Below are 17,459 nucleotides of genomic sequence, written 5' to 3' on the forward strand. Positions count from 1 at the left end.
CGGAAGACACTGAAAGAATGGACGACAGAGTGGACGCATGTCTACGTAAGTTGTTGGGTCTAAGTCCCATCAGGAGGCCCCTATGAAGGAATTGCAGCACCTGTTGTATTGTGGCCTGGGAAGGATCAAGGTGTTGGGACTGACACCACCTGGAGAATGCCACCCAAGTATGTTGATATATACGGGTGGTGGATGGTCATCTCGAGGCCAAGATAATGTCAATAACAGCATCAGAGAGGCCAGCAGCCCTTAAATGTCCCCGTTCAAAAGCCACGCTATTAGCTTGAGCCAATTGGGATCCTGATGCAAGATTGGGCCCTGGGATAAGAGGTCTGACCTGACCGGGAGCGGCCAAGGGACCGTCACTGACATGGCAAGGAGCTCCGAGAACCACAGTCAACAGGGCCAATATGGAGCTATCAGAATCAGTTTGGCCCTCTCGCGTCGCGCCTTCCTCAAGGTTCTGGCTAACAGTGGTATTGGAGGGAAGGTGTACAATAGGCCATCCAGCCACGGTAGCGACAGGGCATCCACCGCTTCCGCTGTCGTGTCCAGGTATCGAGCGAAGTACCTGGGTAGTTGGCAATTGCGACTGGAGGCAAATAGGTTGACTGAGAAGGCGCCGAACCAACGCTGGAGAAGATGGAAAATGGTCGGATGAAGTTTCCATTCTCCCTGAAAGATCTGTTGTCTGCTGAGCCAGTCTGCTGTCACATTCCAAATTCCTCTGAGATGTTCTGCTTTCAAGGATTGCAGATGTTGCTCTGCCCAGTCGAATATGAGGGAAGACAGGTTCTGCAGAGGACGGGACCTGGTCCCCCCTTGTCTGTTTAAATGAGACTTGGCACACGTGTTGTCCGTTCGAATGAGAACATGGTCCAAGTGGAACAGAGACTGAAAATGGAGCAGAGCTAAGTGGACAGCCTTCAGTTCTAGCCAATTGATGCTCTGAGTCTGCTCTGCTGTGGTCCAAACCCCCTGAACGAACTGGGAGTTGCAGTGGGCTCCCCAGCCGAGGAGACTGGCATCTGTGGTGATGACAGTCCTGCGGGGTTCTCTGAATGGAGTGCCCTGGGTGAGGTGTTGAACCCTCGTCCACCAGCGGAATGACAGGCGCAGTGATGAGCTCAGGGGGATCGCTCGATGGTTTAAGTTGGCGATGTACTGCTGAAATGGTAACAAAGCCCACTGGAGTGGGTGCGTGTGAGCTCGAGCCCATGGCACAATATGGATGGTGAACACCCACATTCCGAGGGCCCTGGCTAAAAGCATGACATCTGCGATTGTGTGGTGCATCAGAAACCGAGTGATGTCTGTGATGGCAGTTATGCGGTCTGGAGACAGGGACACCGTCGCCTGCAGGGTGTCCAACATCGCCCCTAGATGTTGTAGGCATTGGGTTGGTTGGAGATGGCTTTTGTCGAAGTTGACTAGCCAGCCGTAGGCCTGCAAGACATGGAGCGTGAGTGTTAGATGGCGATGAGCCAGCGCCTTGGAACTCGCCCGTATTAAAAGATCATCCAAATAGGGGTAGATATGGACCCCTTGAAGCCAGAGGTAAGCCACTAGTATGAGTAGCACCTTGGTAAAGACTCTCGGGGCAGATGAGAGTCCGAACGGCATCGCTCGATATTGAAAATGCTGGGGGCCGAAAGCAAACCGAAGGAATTTTCTGTGGGCTATGCAAATGGGCACATGGAGATACGCTTCCTTTACGTCGATAGAAACCAGGAAGTCTCCTTCTTGTAGGCTTTCTGTAATGGAGTGGAGGGATTCCATTTTGAACCTGCGATACTTTACAAAACAGTTAATGAACTTGAGGTCCAATACCGCCCTCCATGACAGATCTCGTTTGGGCACAGCAAAAAAGAGGGAGTACACCCCTTCCGACCTCTCTGTTGTAGGTACTGGCTCTATCGCCGCTATGTCCAAGAGGTGATGTATGGCTGTCTGCATGATGCAGTGCCTGGCTGGTGCCCTGGGACAAGGAGAGGGATGAAACTTGTCTGGAGGTGTTGCCCAAAACTCAGTTGCATAGCCATAACAAAAAAGCTCTCTGATCCAGGCGACCTGAGTCAGACGCAGCCAATGATCTCCAAACAGGAGCAGTCTACCCCCAACCGGTATCGCATCAGTACTGTTTGTGCTGGCGAGACCCTCCCCTATATGAGGACGTTGAGGTACCTCTGCGCCCTTGGTACTGACCTCTGCCCGGGAAACGTCTGTTCCAGGTTCCCCTGAGGGGGCGGGAATCGTAATTTCGGAATTCGCGTCCTCGTCCTCTGGGCAGCGTTCCTTGAAAGGGCTGGGCTGTGCGGTATGGGGTGAAACGCCTGAAAGTCCTGTGATCAACGTTTTTAACAGTAGCCAAAACAGGTTTTCGAGCATCCTTGGGATCAACAAGCACTGCCTTTAGGGCTTCCTTGCCGAAGAGTAAAGATCCGGAGTAAGGTGCCCTTGATAAATTAACTCTGGCTGTAGAGTCAGCTTCCCAGTGACAGAGCCATAGGCTCCATCGAGCGACTACCTGAGCTGCCATAGCTCGTGCTCCCAGTTGATTTGCATCCAAGGTGGCATCAGCTACAAATGCTGCTGTCTTGCACAATTTTATCAGTGACCTCCTCAGAGATACAGGATCGGGATAAGCGTCCTCTAAAAGGTCATCCAACCACATCATCGCTGCCCTGGAAAAGATGGAAGCTGATGCAGAGGCACGCATGAAGAAGGCGGTGGCCTCATGATTCTTGCGTAAGGCAAAGTCCAGCCTCCAGTCAGTGGCGTCCTTTAGATGGGAATCTCCTTCCCTTGGTAAAAGGGATCTAGAGACTAGGCTGGAGATGGGCTCGTCTATGCCAGGGACGGCCAGTCTGCTGGTAAAGTCCAGAGCCAGAGAATAAAGTCTGTCCGCAAGGGCGTTGAAGCGGCGAGATTGTAAAGGATGAGACCATTCGTCGTTGGCCAGTTTAGCAATGGGATCTGGCACCGGAAGGTAGTGCTCTGCAGGTGCGGGGGATTTCAAGACCCTGGCCCCTTTAATGGCGGGAGCAGTAGCTGCCGGTTGTGTAGCTTGGAGACCAAGGGTGTGCAATACTCTGCGAGCAAGAGGCTGATAATCTGAGGCATCAAACTGTCGATAAGATGTATCCTCCTCATGTTCCGAATGATCACTCCATTCGTCTCCTTCGGCTTGCACAGCAAAGGGTGACTGTTCCCCACAAGAAACGTCATCAATAAATCTGCCTCTGGCGATGGTAAAAGGATTTGGGAAGCATGATGGATGTGCCTCTAGGAGACCTAGACTCCGATGTTTTGACAGATGAATCCATTGAAGTGTCCAGAACACGGTCTTGTCTTTCATTATTGGATGAGTTTCAGTTGGTGCAGCTTGAAGAAGTGGACAAGGTGCTTGGATTGGTGTGGGCGACCACGTCTGCTCTAGATCCTTGTCCATCTTGGCTAGTGAAGGCTAGCAGGACTAGTACCACCGGCTGGGCCAAGGAAGTGATAAATGCCTCCTTGAGTGAGGGAGTAGTCCCTAGTAGTCTCAAGGAGGCAGTAGTGAGACCTCTTTTAAAGAAACCTTCCTTAGACCCAGATAACTTGAACAATTATAGACCGGTGGCGAATGTCCCCTTTTTGGGCAAGGTTCTGGAGCGGGTGGTCGCCGGTCAACTCCAGGTGCTCTTGGATGAGACCGATTATCTGGATCCATTTCAATCTGGTTTTAGGCCTGGTTTTGGCACTGAAACAGCCTTGGTCGCCCTGTATGATGACCTCTGTCAGGAGAGGGACAGAGGGAGTGTGACTCTGTTGATTCTCCTTGATCTCTCAGCGGCGTTTGATACCATCAACCATGGTATCCTTCTGGGGAGACTCGCGGAGTTGGGAGTTGGAGGCACTGCCTGGCAGTGGTTTCGCTCCTACTTGGCGGATCGTCGCCAGAAGGTAGTACTTGGGGAACATTGCTCGACACCTTGGACTCTCCATTGTGGAGTCCCTCAGGGGTCGGTTTTGTCCCCCATGCTTTTTAACATCTACATGCAACCTCTGGGAGCCGTCATCAGGAGTTTTGGAGTGCATTGCCACCAGTACACTGATGACACGCAGCTCTATTTCTCCTTTTCATCTTCTACAGGTGAGTCTGTGGATGTGCTGAATCACTGCCTGACCGCAATAATGGACTGGATGAGAGCTAATAAACTGAGACTCAATCCAGACAAGACTGAGACACTGTTGGTGAATGCCTTCCCTGCCCAGATGGTGGATGTTTACCCTGTTCTAGATGGGGTTACACTCCCCTTGAAGGAACAGGTTCGTAGTCTTGGGGTTCTTTTCGATCCTTCCTTGTCTCTTGAGGTGCAAGTGGCCTCAGTGGCAAGGAATGCGTTCTACCACCTTCGGTTGGTAGCCCAGCTACGCCCCTATCTGGACAGGGATGACCTCGCCTCAGTTGTTCATGCTCTGGTAACTTCTAGGTTGGATTACTGTAATGCGCTCTACGTAGGGCTGCCCCTGAAGACAGTTCGGAAGCTTCAGCTAGTGCAAAACGCAGCAGCCAGACTGCTGACGAGGACCAGCCGGTCAGCGCCTATAACACCTGTTCTGGCCTGTTTGCACTGGCTACCCATTTGTTTCCGAGCCAGATTCAAGGTGCTGGTTTTGACCTATAAAGCCTTACACGGTGTGGGACCGCAGTATCTTGTGGAACGCCTCTCCCGCTATGAACCTACCCGGTCACTTCGCTCAGCATCTAAGGCCCTCCTCCGGGTACCAACCCATCAGGAAGCCCGGAGGACAGTTACTCGATCTAGGGCCTTTTCCGTAGTGGCCCCCGAACTGTGGAACAGCCTCCCCGAAGAAGTACGCCTGGCGCCGACGCTTCTATCTTTTCGGCGCCAGGTTAAGACCTGGCTATGCTCCCAGGCATTTTAAGTATTTAATGTTATAATTTTAAATCTTTTTTTTTTTTTGCTGTTTATGTTTACTGTTGGTAGGTTGATTTTATTGTGATATTCTGTATTTTAATCTTTTGTACACCGCCCAGAGAGCCACTCGCTATGGGCGGTTTAAAAATGAAACAAATAAATAAATAAATAAATAAATTACATAGTGATCCATACTGTGCTGAGGTATGGCGGGAACTTGTGGCGGTGACTGAGTTTGAGTAAAAAATGACAGCATGCCTTGTAGTTGAGATAGGAACTCATGAGACAGTTGCAGCCCTGGTGAAGAGGATGGTTGCGCTTGTAGAGGCGGCCCAGTAGGCTGTGACGATGGAAAGGCCCTGGGCGGTAATATGGGAGGGGGCTGGCTGGTAGTTGGCTGTTCAGGAAAACCAGTGAAGTCCGAACCCGTGGGAGAATGAAATAGATTCGTTAACTGTTCCTGGGCTGCTGCATCGGAAGCCGGAACAGAAACAACGTGGGCGCTTGGCTTTGCTGTGGCTGGAAAGATGTTTTGTTTTGGCAACCGCTTTGGTATGCTTATGTTTGGCCGCCTTAGATGGTTTCGGCTTGGCTATCTGAGTCGTCGCTGGCTGTTCCGCCATCTTATATTTTCTATGGGTTTCAGTACACGGCCACGGATGGGGCAGAATGCACAGACCCTAACAGGCTCAGTACACGACCACGGATGGGGTAGAATGCACTGGCAGATGGCTAAGTACACAGCCACGGATGGGGCAGAATGTACCGAATTAACAGCCTTGGTACACGGCCACGGATGGGGCAGAATGTCCAGTTCAAACAGGTTTTGTATAGTATCAACAGCCTTAGTACACGGCCACAAGTGGGGCAGAATGTACAGTTCAGACAGCCTTAGTACACGGCCACGGATGGAGCAGAATGTACAGTTCAAGCAGGTTTTGTATAGTAGCAACAGCCTTGGTACACGGCCACGGATGGGGCAGAATGTACAGTTCCAACTAGGCTGGATACATGAGAAGGCTTCAGTAGTCAGCTTCAGACAGTTATTTTTGGCGAAGAAGTTGTAACAGGCTGATAGAGGTTCTGCTCTGCAGCATATGCACAGAAACTGACAGAAAAGGCAGAAACTGACAGAAAAGTCCTATAACGGAATCCTTTACTGTGGAAAAGGCAAAACAGAAAGGGCGGGAAAAACGGGAAGGAACAAAATGGCGCCCGAGAAAAGAACTGGAAAAATGGCCAATCAGAAAGGCTGGGGCGATGGAGAAGCAATGGTGGTCACCAGAGAGCGCCAGCAAGCTCAAAATCTGCCTCAAGGACAATAAAACAAACTCTGAGGCCGCGGGGCTGAGAAGCGCGATCACGGCTTAGATAAATTTAGTGGGCGAAGGAACAAAAAGAACCGCAGCCGCAGGCTCCAAGGGCAGTCGCGGCGGGAGTTAAAAATGCCGCAGACCGAGCCGGGGGAGGCGGGGCAGCGCAACTAGAAATTACACTGAAGGAGAAAGAGCGAGTTGAAAAAACGGAGGGAGAGATGCGGCGCAAGGCAGAGAGCTGCAGCCGCAAGCTCTTGTATTAAATCTGCATCCGCCTGCTAAGGAAGGGAGAACCACAGCCGCGGTCTCCCAAAATCGCCGTATGGCTAGGCAGGGAGCTGCAGCCGCAAGCTCCTGGGAAACGTCTAGATCGCTGACTAGGAAAGGAAGAACCACCGCTGCGGCCTCTCAGAATAGCCGGTCGGCTAGGCAGGAAGCTGCAGCTGCAAGCTCCCGCAAAAAAGGCTGTGTCGGCCGCCTTGTGAGGAGAAACCGCAGCCGCGGTCTCCTAGTCAATAGGCAGGGACTGAGAGAAAAAATATATGAAACAGGGAATCCCCCGGAAGCGCAAAGACAAACAAGGAACAGTCAGTCCCACAAACAGTAAAGTAAAAGACAGAGGGAAGGAATAACGTGGACTACACACACAAACCACCACACCCTGTCACACAAATACACAAAACTTATCTAAATGCTAAGGTATATATCCAACTTGCACGGATGAAGGCAAGAATGAACTGGAGAGTGGGAGGGGCTTGACGCCCCTAGTCTTGACTTCAAAAACATTCTTGCCTTCGGACGATAGGTGGAGCTATAACCCGCTTGATGGCATTCCTCCTATGGAAAAGTTAAGATTAGTTGAGATTAACTGAAGATGCCAAACTGAAGTGGTCCATTTAATCTGACTCCTTAAAACAGGGGGGAACCTTCGACCTGCAGATCTAATTGGGCCTGACGGGGTCCTAATTTGGCCTGGGAGCCTATTTTTCCCAACCAAGGCCACCTGCCTTAGACCTGACATCATATGTGATATCAGGTATGACGCAGGTATGGGTGTGGTTACATTGGAACACTTGGGAACCTAAAGTGAACTCCTGATTGTTCGTTATAACCAGGACTACCTGTCAGTGCTGATCAGTCACAGGGAATTCCCTTGTGCAGCCAACTGGGCTCTTTAAAAGCAGTTAACATGGAAGACTTTACTAAAACAGAGCTATTTTTTAGCTGCAAAGCTGATCGGTGCTGGGAGTGGGATTTCAGAGAGGCGTACTCCATTAGCAGTTTGAAATGAAACCACCTGCTAAAATGAGGGGTGGTGGAGCTCCATTTTAACAAGTGGTTTCAATGCAAACCACTTTGTGTTGATCTGGTAAGCCCCTTTGAAGATGCATTCTGTGCACTAAAGAGTTGACTGGAGCTGGACATGCATCTTCAAAGGAGGTCACTGTGATCATCAGCTCACAGACAGGTGATTGGCAGGTGGGTGGTTTTGTCTACCTGTTAAGGTTTGCCCATGGAGGGTGAGGCCACCAACCAGATCCAGTTCCCCAGCCCTACCTTAAAAGGTCATGATGGTGGTGCTTAGAAATTACAGCAGTTGCTATCTTATGATAGCTCTGAATGCTCTCAGAAAAAAGGGAAAAGAATACAATGCCTTGCAAAAGTAATCAGACCCCTGACCAATGCTCTCATAATTACTGAATGACAAATGGTACATTGTAATTTCGTTCTGTATATTTTATTTTGAAACACTGAAACGCAAAACTAATTATTGTAAGGTGACATTGGTTTTAAGATGGGAAATGTTTGTAAGAAACATAAAAAACAAACATGTTGCTTGCATAAGTATTCAACTCCTGTGCTGCAGAAGCTCCCAGTTTACACAGATGAAAGAAATTGCCCTATCGAGGACACAGTTACCTTACCACTGGCCTCCACCTGTGAACCATTAAAGCTGCTGTCACATTGTCAGGATAAAAACCGAACTGTTGAAGGATCATTGGTCAGGCTGTGGATCTGAAGGAAAATGAAGAGCATTCTACAGAAGTGAGAAATAATGTAATACATAGATGAACAGATTAGGAAAAAGGTACAAAATAATATCCAAGTGTTTGGATATCCCAGTGAGCACAACTGAATCAATAATCAGGAAGCAGAAGTTGCATCACACCACCCAGGTACTGCCAAGAAAAGGCCGTCCCTCAAAACTCAGCACTTGAAAAGAAAGAGACTTGCAACAGAAGCCACAGAGAGGCCACCAATCACTTTGAAGGAGCTACAGAGTTCAGCAGCTGAGAGTGGAGTAATGGTGCACCAGTCAACCATATCAAGAGCTCTGCATAATACTGGCCTGTATGGGAGGGTGGCAAGAAAGAAGCCGTTACTCAAAAAGTACCATCTGAAAGCACATCTGGAGTTTGCCAGAGAGCATGAGAGTGCCCCAGTTGCAATGTGGGGAAAGGTTTTGCGGTCAGATGAGATCAAGATAGAGATTTCTGGCCAAAACTCAAAGCGTTATGTGTGGTGTTAACCTAACACTGCCCATGCCTCAAGACACACCATCCCTACAGTGAAGTATGGTGGTGGCAGCATCATGCTGTGGGGATGCTTCTCATCAACAGGGACTGGGCATCTTGTTAAAATCGAAGGAAGAATGGATGGAGCAAAATACAGTGACATACTTCAAGAGAACCTGCTTCAGTCCACTAAAAAACTGAAGCTTGGGAGGAAATTCACTTTTCAGCAGGACAATGATCCCAAGCACAAGGCCAAAGCAACATTGGAGTGGCTCAGGAACAAAAAGCGATGTCCAACCAACCTGAACGACTTGGAGTGAATCTGCCCAGAAGAATGGGCCAAAATCCCTCTGACACTTTGTGCAAAGCTGGTACATACCTACCCTAAAAGACTTAAAGCTGTTATTGTAGCAAAAAGTGGCTCTACCAAATATTAATGTGTGGGGGTTGAATATTTATGCCAGCAACATGTTTCAGTTTTTTATGTTTCTTACAAACATTTCCCAACTTAAAACCAATGTCACCTTACAATAATTGATTTTGAGTTTCAGTGTTTCAAAATAAAATATCATATGGAATGAAATTACAATGTACCATTTGTAATTCAGTAATATAAGAGCATTGGTCAGAGGTCTGATTGTAAGGCACTGTATCTACTCAACTATTATTTTACACATTATTTTTTTTCCAGTAAAAATTACAAATCAGAGATAACCTGCTTTATCTTTAGTTACCACACACAAAATTGTTTGCAATAGCACACACTTAAAATACTCACTGATTTCTTATCAGCAACTAGTCAGGAATCTCGTTTACTCCATATAGGCATTCCATTTTTAAAAAATGCCACTGGCATATAGAACTCCTGTTCAAAAGGACTGGCTGAATCAACCAGTTGCTAACACAGCTGGCCTGAGGTTCAAACCCCAATTAAAGCACCCAATCACAAAGGCAAGGCAAACATGGTGGCAGGGGAAGATCACAGGAAGACAATTACTGACCCAGAAAACCATCTTGCTCATTAGATTATTATTCTACACCACAAAATATTCATTATTAGCATTTAAACATATTTTTAACCTCTGGTGAACATCTTAAGTCCATCAAGGAAATGATTGGTTTTCAGAAAACAGTTTCATTCCCTTATGCCACCACAGGTTAGAAATATTAATATTAAATTACATAATCAATTACGGAAGAAAGTACGTTTGGAAAGAAATCAAAAAGACACTATACAGTGCTAGAAAGAACCCAAATCAGCCATGCGCCAGCCCGCATTTCTCCCCACCTCAGGCAGCTGATTGCTAGCATTATCTAGAGGGGAAACCTCCAAACTTGGAGTCTCAGCTCTGAGTTGCAGCACTTCTTCTGTTCCAACACTGCTAGTGGAGTCTTGAGACTGTAGCAATGACCCAGAATGATCTAGTACTGTGTCATCAGCAGCCGAGTCACTGTTTAGCTAAGGAGACATAAATCCAGTTCAAATTAAGGATCAGCAGAAAAAAACAACACTCTGTTTTCATGCATATTACAAAGTAAAATCTTTGTAAAACTCTTCCTCCTCGAAGGAGTACAAGGCAGCAAAAAACACACACACTACAAACATCTTTAAAACAAAACACATTTTAAAACATCTTTAAAAATAAATCTTTAAAACATCTTTTAAAAAATCTAAAATTAATTGTAATATAGGTGGAGACTGGGATAAGGTCTCTACTTAAAAGGTTTGTTCAAAAGCTTGTTGTGTTAATCACATTTTACACAGATAGCAAACGCTTCTAGATTGTAAATTGTTTGTGTCAGCTATCCAAGTCAAAATATCCTAATTTTAAAAATTGCAATTAAAAATTCAGCAATATAATGAACAATGAGTTGAATGTAGCTTATCACATTCCATTATTGTTCATTTACTTTTTCCAGTTTTAGTTTTCTGAAATTATTCAAGATGAAACTCTTCTATATCCAATAATATCTCTTGCTATTAAAATGATAAGAACGCCACCTAGAAATATCAGTTTCTTATTACTAGAGTATGGCAATATATTTAGTATAATGTTGACACTATTTAAACAAATACACATCTGGAAACCCTTATTTGTGGGGTACTGGTGAGACTATTCCAAACCATATCATGCCATTTCTTTTTACTATGGATGCAATTCAAGGAGCACTTCTGTGCTAGTTTCATTGACCGTTATGCCAGAGCAGCACTTGATTAATCACTCCCATTATCTCTAATTTAGGAAACTAGAAAGATAGATGGAGGCTGCATACCACCCTATCAAGTCACTAAAATCATCTGAGGCCCTCCTGGATGTTCTGCAGCCTGCAGAAGCCCATCTTATGGCAACCAGAGTAAGAGCCATTTTTGTTGTGATGTCCTTTCTATGAAATCACCCCTCTAAATTGAAGCAGGTGCCAACACTAGATGTGGCTCACTTGCAGTTGTGATGCTAGCTTCCTGATGCTTACTGGCAGTGAGAGGGATGAGGCAGCAAGGAAGTCAGTGCGGCGCAGGCCATCTTGTGGGAATGCCACAAGGCCCCACCAATGAACCGTTTCTGGCCAGCACTGCTGTTATTTAGATACCTGCTGAAGACATATTTTTCTTCCAGACCATCTCTAGCTTCTAGTACAAATTGGTTTAAATTTGCTTCAGGTTGGATTTTACTGTTTTGTATATACAGTTTTATTGTTGTGTTTTAATTGTTAACTCTGTATACTACCCTGAGATTTTATGAAAGGAAGCATAGAAATATTTTAAATAAACAAATACCTACTGCTGTGCTTAAAGTCCCACACCTTGCCCTCTCTTTCTGCAGAAGACAGACCAAGACAAAACTCTGAATAATTACACAGTTTACCATTTAAGTGAAGGTTAAAACAAAGAGACCCCTGATTTTTATCTGAGAATAGAATAATAGAATAGTAGAGTTGGAAGGGGCCTATAAGGCCATCAAGTCCAACACCCTGCTCTATGCAGGAATCCAAATCAAAGCATTCCCGACAGATGGCTGTCCAGCTGCCTCTACAATGCCTCCAGTGTCGGAGAGCCCACTACCTCTCTAGATAATTGGTTCCATTGTCATATGGCTCTAACAGTTAGGAAATTTCTCCTGATGTCCAGTCGAAATCTGGCTTCCTGCAACTTGAGCCCATTATTCCGTGTCCTGTACTCTGGGATATTCGAGAAGAGATCCCGGCCCTCCTCTACATGACAACCTTTCATGTACTTGAAGAGTGCTATCATATCTGCCTTCAGTCTTCTCTTCTCCAGGCTAAACATGCCCAGTTCTTTCAGTCTCTCCTCATAGGGCTTTGTTTCCAGTCCCCTGATCATCCTTGTTGCCCTCCTCTGAACCTGTTCCAGTTTGTCTGCATCCTTTTTGAGGTGCGGAGACCAGAACTGGACACAGTATTCAAGATGAGGCCTAACCAGTGCTGAATAGAGGGGAACTAGTACTTCACGTGATTTGGAATAAATGTTTTACCATCTGTGATCGTGATAATATCTGACTTGCAGTCAGGGCTTCTTCTTCCGAGGATTCATCAGTATCTTCCTGATTGGTCAAGTTCAAGCTTGGGGTGCTACCAGAATACTGATATTCTTGGAGTGATGGTGTATCTCCCTTGTCAATACTGTCCAAGGAGCGCCTGCGGACTCCCCAATTGAAGTTGTCCATACTTTCACCCTGTAATTAAGATAAAGTTTATTCTAATGCTCTCAGAATACACATAATACTGAAATGAACACAGCAAAATAAAGCCACACAAATACTGAATTAATTAGGAGCAGAGTTTCAATCAGCCCTTCAAGTTAATTGGATATTTAAATTCAACATTGTTTGTATTCAAAGAGTTTAAATACATGGCAAAAACAATTTCCTTCCCTTCATGGATGGAACTAGCTGAGTGTATGATTGTCTATAGCCACGTATCCTTAGCAGTACAAGATATCTGACAACCAAGCACAGACAAATACACCACAGATGACAACAAATGAAACAAGCCACTGCACCAGGCTGCAACTTACCTGCAGCTCCTGGTTCGCAAAAAGAAAAACACACATAATTAGAACGAGGACAAACACTTAAAGATACTTTATAATGGGGGCATTTCTATAATGTATGCTTGCCAGCAGTAGAAGACTGATTCAAGCTCTGGAAAAGCTTTTGCCAAAACCCCTAACATTTCATTTTCTCCACGTTTCAGTAAAATTGGTTAAAACACATTATGAGACAAACACTTAAAACAAGATGGCTATGGCACATTTTTCAGTGTAACATATATTAAAACAAATGTAGTGAATTGCTTGAGGATAACACAGATAAATTTACTTTATCTACATTTACTCAACAAAGTATAAAATGCATAGATTTTGTTTACAGTGCAGGAAAGCATAAATGTATTTAGACAATGTTATGATTATTCACGTTTAGAAGAGTCCTCAAAACATGAATGTATTCTTTATTCCTGAAGCACTTTTTCATACCTTGCTATTGATAGGAATGTATTTTAGTAATAGTTTGCACATGGGCCTCTTTGGATACTATCCTTCAATCTGGGAGGACTAACTCTTGACTCTCCAAATGTTGCTAGACTATAACTCATCATCCCTACATATTGGCCATGTGGGCTGGGGCTGATGGGAGCTGGAGTCAAAAAGAATCTGTCCTGTTCTGTATCATCATCAATTAATTTAGGGCCTCAAATATTTAGAATAATTAATTGTACTACAACTTAATTAATCAACAGATTAACGGCCACTCAACAGTCACTCATCCACTCACACCAATTCATTAAAAACTGTCTGAAACCTTCCATATACACATTTACACACAATTGTCTGCACTGAATAATACCTTAAACTGAAATAAGGATATAAGCCAGCCAGACTGAAGAGCAAGGTGAAACTCAGTACTGCTCAAGCGAGGCAGGAAAAACGAACTAGCACCCATGGGAGAGGCTGTGGTGACGGTCCGTTGGAGTGTTAAGTCTTTCCTGCCTCAAGCGCTAGCAAGGAAGATGGTACCCACTTGGGGGTGTCCTGATGCCCACTGGAGAAATATCCATCACATACCAGCATACATGCATAGATGTGCATGCAGGCTAAATATCTGCAACTTCATCTTTTATGTGGCTTGTTTAAAAGCAAGAAAAAATAAGCTTTCCTTTAAGAGCTAATATGAATAATGCTAGTGAGAATTTCACCAAGCATCCAGGCTTTTGGACGCTTATGTCAAGGCCATTGTCCATGTTTTCTCTGAACTGGGGTACCCCTGAGTTCACTAGAGCTTTAATGAATGCCTGAGTGAGAGCCCCCTCACTGGCTTTGGTATTACAGTGGCTTTATGCCTGCATATCCTTCACAGATAGGAAACTATCTCCAAACCTTAAATAAACAAGTAAATCAACTCGCATGGGAGTTCTATACACAAACTGGAGTGTCTTTTGAGTTCTTCTGAATTATAAAGCACTAAACTTGCCTGGCTAAAAATGTAATGGAGGAGGGGTTCATATACATCCACTTGAAGCAAAGGCTTGGGTCCTACAAAATTACTTTAGATTACTGGCAACACACAGGCATATAAATCATTCCTATGCCACTTTTGTAGAACAAAAAGTTACTTACAGGATATAACTGTAATTTAAAGTTACAGTGTAGGGAGCAGCCCTTTATCAGGGCTATAAGTATTCCATGATCATACTATAAAATGCAGAAATAGCTTATGAGCACCAAACACAGCAACCCCATCTCTATTAGAAGCAGAATTATGCTAATAGGCAAATAAATACATTTTTGCTTATTTTTGTATAGATACAAGATTTTGCCTTTCTTGGAGAATAATTTTAATTATCTGAATTGCAGAATACACACAGCTCTGCCCTTAATCTCCCATGACATGCATAATGTTTTAAAATTAGCTCATACCAGAAATATTATGCATAATAGGTACAATGGTAAAAAGATAATCTGTTTACTCTTTTTTGGGCTGATTATTACTTTTGGTCAGATTATTTAAACCTTTGGAGAAAATGTGGTTTATAGTATAGCATGGCATTGGTCACGGAATATGATTTCCATGCACTGCAATGTTATCTTGTATAATGGAACAGTTAAATTTTACTACTTTAAAAAAATGCAGATAAAGATGACAAATGCACCATGAAACCAGATACAACGTGAATGGCTAAATATCAAAGCAGTTCCAACATAAGCCTTATGCCAAGAAAATATTACAGAATAGTATGAGAACAGCCTTTCATTTAAAATGTTCAGTGGTATAATTGTTGCTCAAGTGTTGATGGTATCAAAGGCTATACTTCATGCTCTGTGTAGTTTCACTGACGAATGTGGTCTATAGTTTTATTTCTGTTACTAACTATAAAATATTAACTTTATGATCCTTAATGCAATATCCAATATGCAACTGAAAAAAAATCAAAATATTCCTCCAACCTAGCAAATTGATACTGCCATACCAGAAGATCTGATAAAAAATAAATATTAGCTCATTGTGCATCCAGACAAATTTAAAGTGAGCAGCTATTTTGAAAAAATAACACTTCATGGTATGTCAAAGGGCACAACATGAAATCTTTGACGAGCTGCTCTCCTTCTAAGACAAGCATCTCAGTTTTGCTAAGGTGTGGAATTTGCTAGATTTATCCAAGGATTTGATTAAATACTAGCTTATAACACAAGTTAATGAAGGAGATTCCAAAAAGTTTCCTTGCTTGAAGGATAGCCTTGTGGAAAAGTCTGAAAGTTAAACTGCCACTATATGGACTTACCTCAGCATCTTCCAGTTCAACATCTAAAAAGTCAAAATCTTTAAAAACTCCAAACTGTTGTTCACTGGTGTTATCTTCTACAGCCACTTCTTCCTCCTGAATTACTTCTTCTGTTGCTGAAATAAGACTAGCTTGCTGGTCCCCAACTTCCAAGTCTTCATTAGAAGAAAACACAACCTAGAAAGACCATCAGTAATATAGACAAGAATGTCTTTAAAACAGAATACAGAGAAGAGTATGTTTTTGATGACACATCCCTGAAAGATTGGGTGTGGGTCAAGGCTACTGAAAATGAACCATTGGTTCTCATCTGAAAGGTGATTTTACTGGATGCCAGTCCATCACATGGGTAGTAGTCTGTCGTCTGGTGTCCAAGGACAGGAAATGAACTGAAGCTTGCAGCTTGAGGAAGTAGTTAGGTGTTGCTGGCTTGCAGGCCCCAGTTCATTTTCGGACGTCATCCACCAAGATGTGTTACTGTAAGAGACTATGTGCAAACCTGCAGGAAAAGAGAAAAGCAACAGCAGCCCTGCCACAGGCTACAGAAAAGGACAATATCGCGGCCAGCGCCGTCCTAATCTAGCGGAGTCCACTTATGATCATGATCGATCAACAAGAATGGCTGTGGGGGAAACACAACGGGAAACTACAGTGCTAAACTTAGCTCTACTGTGCTAACTTAGTCCTAGGTATCTACTATATACATACGAAAAACTTTGGTCTGCCTCTCTGGCAGACACTCCTCCTCCTCCTAATATGGATTTTCATGTGAACTGAGAGCAGCCTGATTCTTGGAACAAATTAGTGGCTATGCCCTGATAAACTGAACCGGACGGGCAGTGATGGACTGGCATCCAGTAAAATCACCTTTCAGGTGAGAACCAATGGCTCATTTTCCCTGGATGCCAGTCCATCACGTGGGACATACCAGAGCCATCCCAGCTGGGTGGGTCGCAAGCCGTTCCAGCTGGGTGGGTCGGGGCAAGCCAACTAATCTGTGGAGACAGCTTGCTGCAGGACCCTTCTCCAGAAGAAAGCCTTGGCCGAGGTGTAACGGTCTATCTTATAGTGTCAAATGAAGGTCAAAGGAGATGACCAATTTGTTGCTCTTCAGATCTCTCTCAGGGAGGCGTTGGTAGTGAAGGCCGCCATGGTGGAGGCTGCTCTAGTAGAATGGGAAGTTACACCCTGTGGTGGCGTGAGGCCGCTGACCTCGTAGGCCATCCAGATGCAAGTCCTTAGCCACTGCGCTAAGGTTGGTGTCGAGGCCTTTTTGCCCAGAGACCTGGGGTGTGCTGATATAAACATTGCCTGCATGGTTCTCAATTCTCTTGTTCTATCTATGTATACCCTGAGTGCTCTAGTGAAGTCTAGGCAATGCAACTCTTTTTCCCTCAGGTGTACTGGTCTGGGGCAAAAAGACGGTAGGACCAGTTCCTGTTTCCTGTGGAAGGTCATATTGACCTTTGGGATGAAGGATGGGTCTATCCGAAGGACTACGGAGTCCTCATGAAAAATGCAGAGCTGTTGTGCAATTGACAGGGCGCCCAGCTCAAAGATGCGTCTGGCTGACGTGATGGTGATGAGGAACAAGACTTTGTAGGTCAGGAGCTGAAGAGAGATGGTATCTAGTGGCTCAAAGGGTGGTCTCTGTAGTGCATATAGGACCCTATGTAGGTCCCACAATGGGAAATGGTGGATGGTTGAGCGACTAGACGAGCACGTTGAATGAGCTGTTTGCTGTGAAAGCCATCTGAGGGTTCTGAAAAGCTGTATTGTCTGTTCTCTTCCTTGATGGAACCTGGCCATTGAGATGCTGCGCTGTCTCTGGCGCGGGTCCCTGGGCCTGCTCCTCCTGCCCCATATATCTAGCCCTGTTTGAGGACTGAGTGTGTGGCCCTTCTAGC

The 17,459-nt window shown here is 45.0% G+C and overlaps 1 protein-coding gene across 8 annotated transcripts in view; it reads right to left on the reverse strand.

Annotated features, from left to right (window-relative positions):
• Positions 1 to 17,459, reverse strand: part of FRYL (FRY like transcription coactivator) — a 332,614-nt gene that overhangs the window by 22,424 nt on the left and 292,731 nt on the right. For all 8 annotated transcript variants that reach the window (XM_061583298.1, XM_061583296.1, XM_061583297.1 and 5 more), the window contains 3 exons: positions 15,553 to 15,729; positions 12,249 to 12,449; positions 10,046 to 10,216 (listed from right to left, as the gene is read on the reverse strand). In XM_061583298.1, coding sequence (XP_061439282.1) covers positions 10,046 to 10,216; positions 12,249 to 12,449; positions 15,553 to 15,729 — 549 coding nt within the window. The remainder of the gene's footprint in view (positions 1 to 10,045; positions 10,217 to 12,248; positions 12,450 to 15,552; positions 15,730 to 17,459) is intronic.

The sequence above is a fragment of the Rhineura floridana genome, chromosome 9 (genome assembly GCF_030035675.1).
Source record: "Rhineura floridana isolate rRhiFlo1 chromosome 9, rRhiFlo1.hap2, whole genome shotgun sequence".
NCBI classification, from domain to species: Eukaryota; Metazoa; Chordata; class Lepidosauria; order Squamata; family Rhineuridae; genus Rhineura; species Rhineura floridana.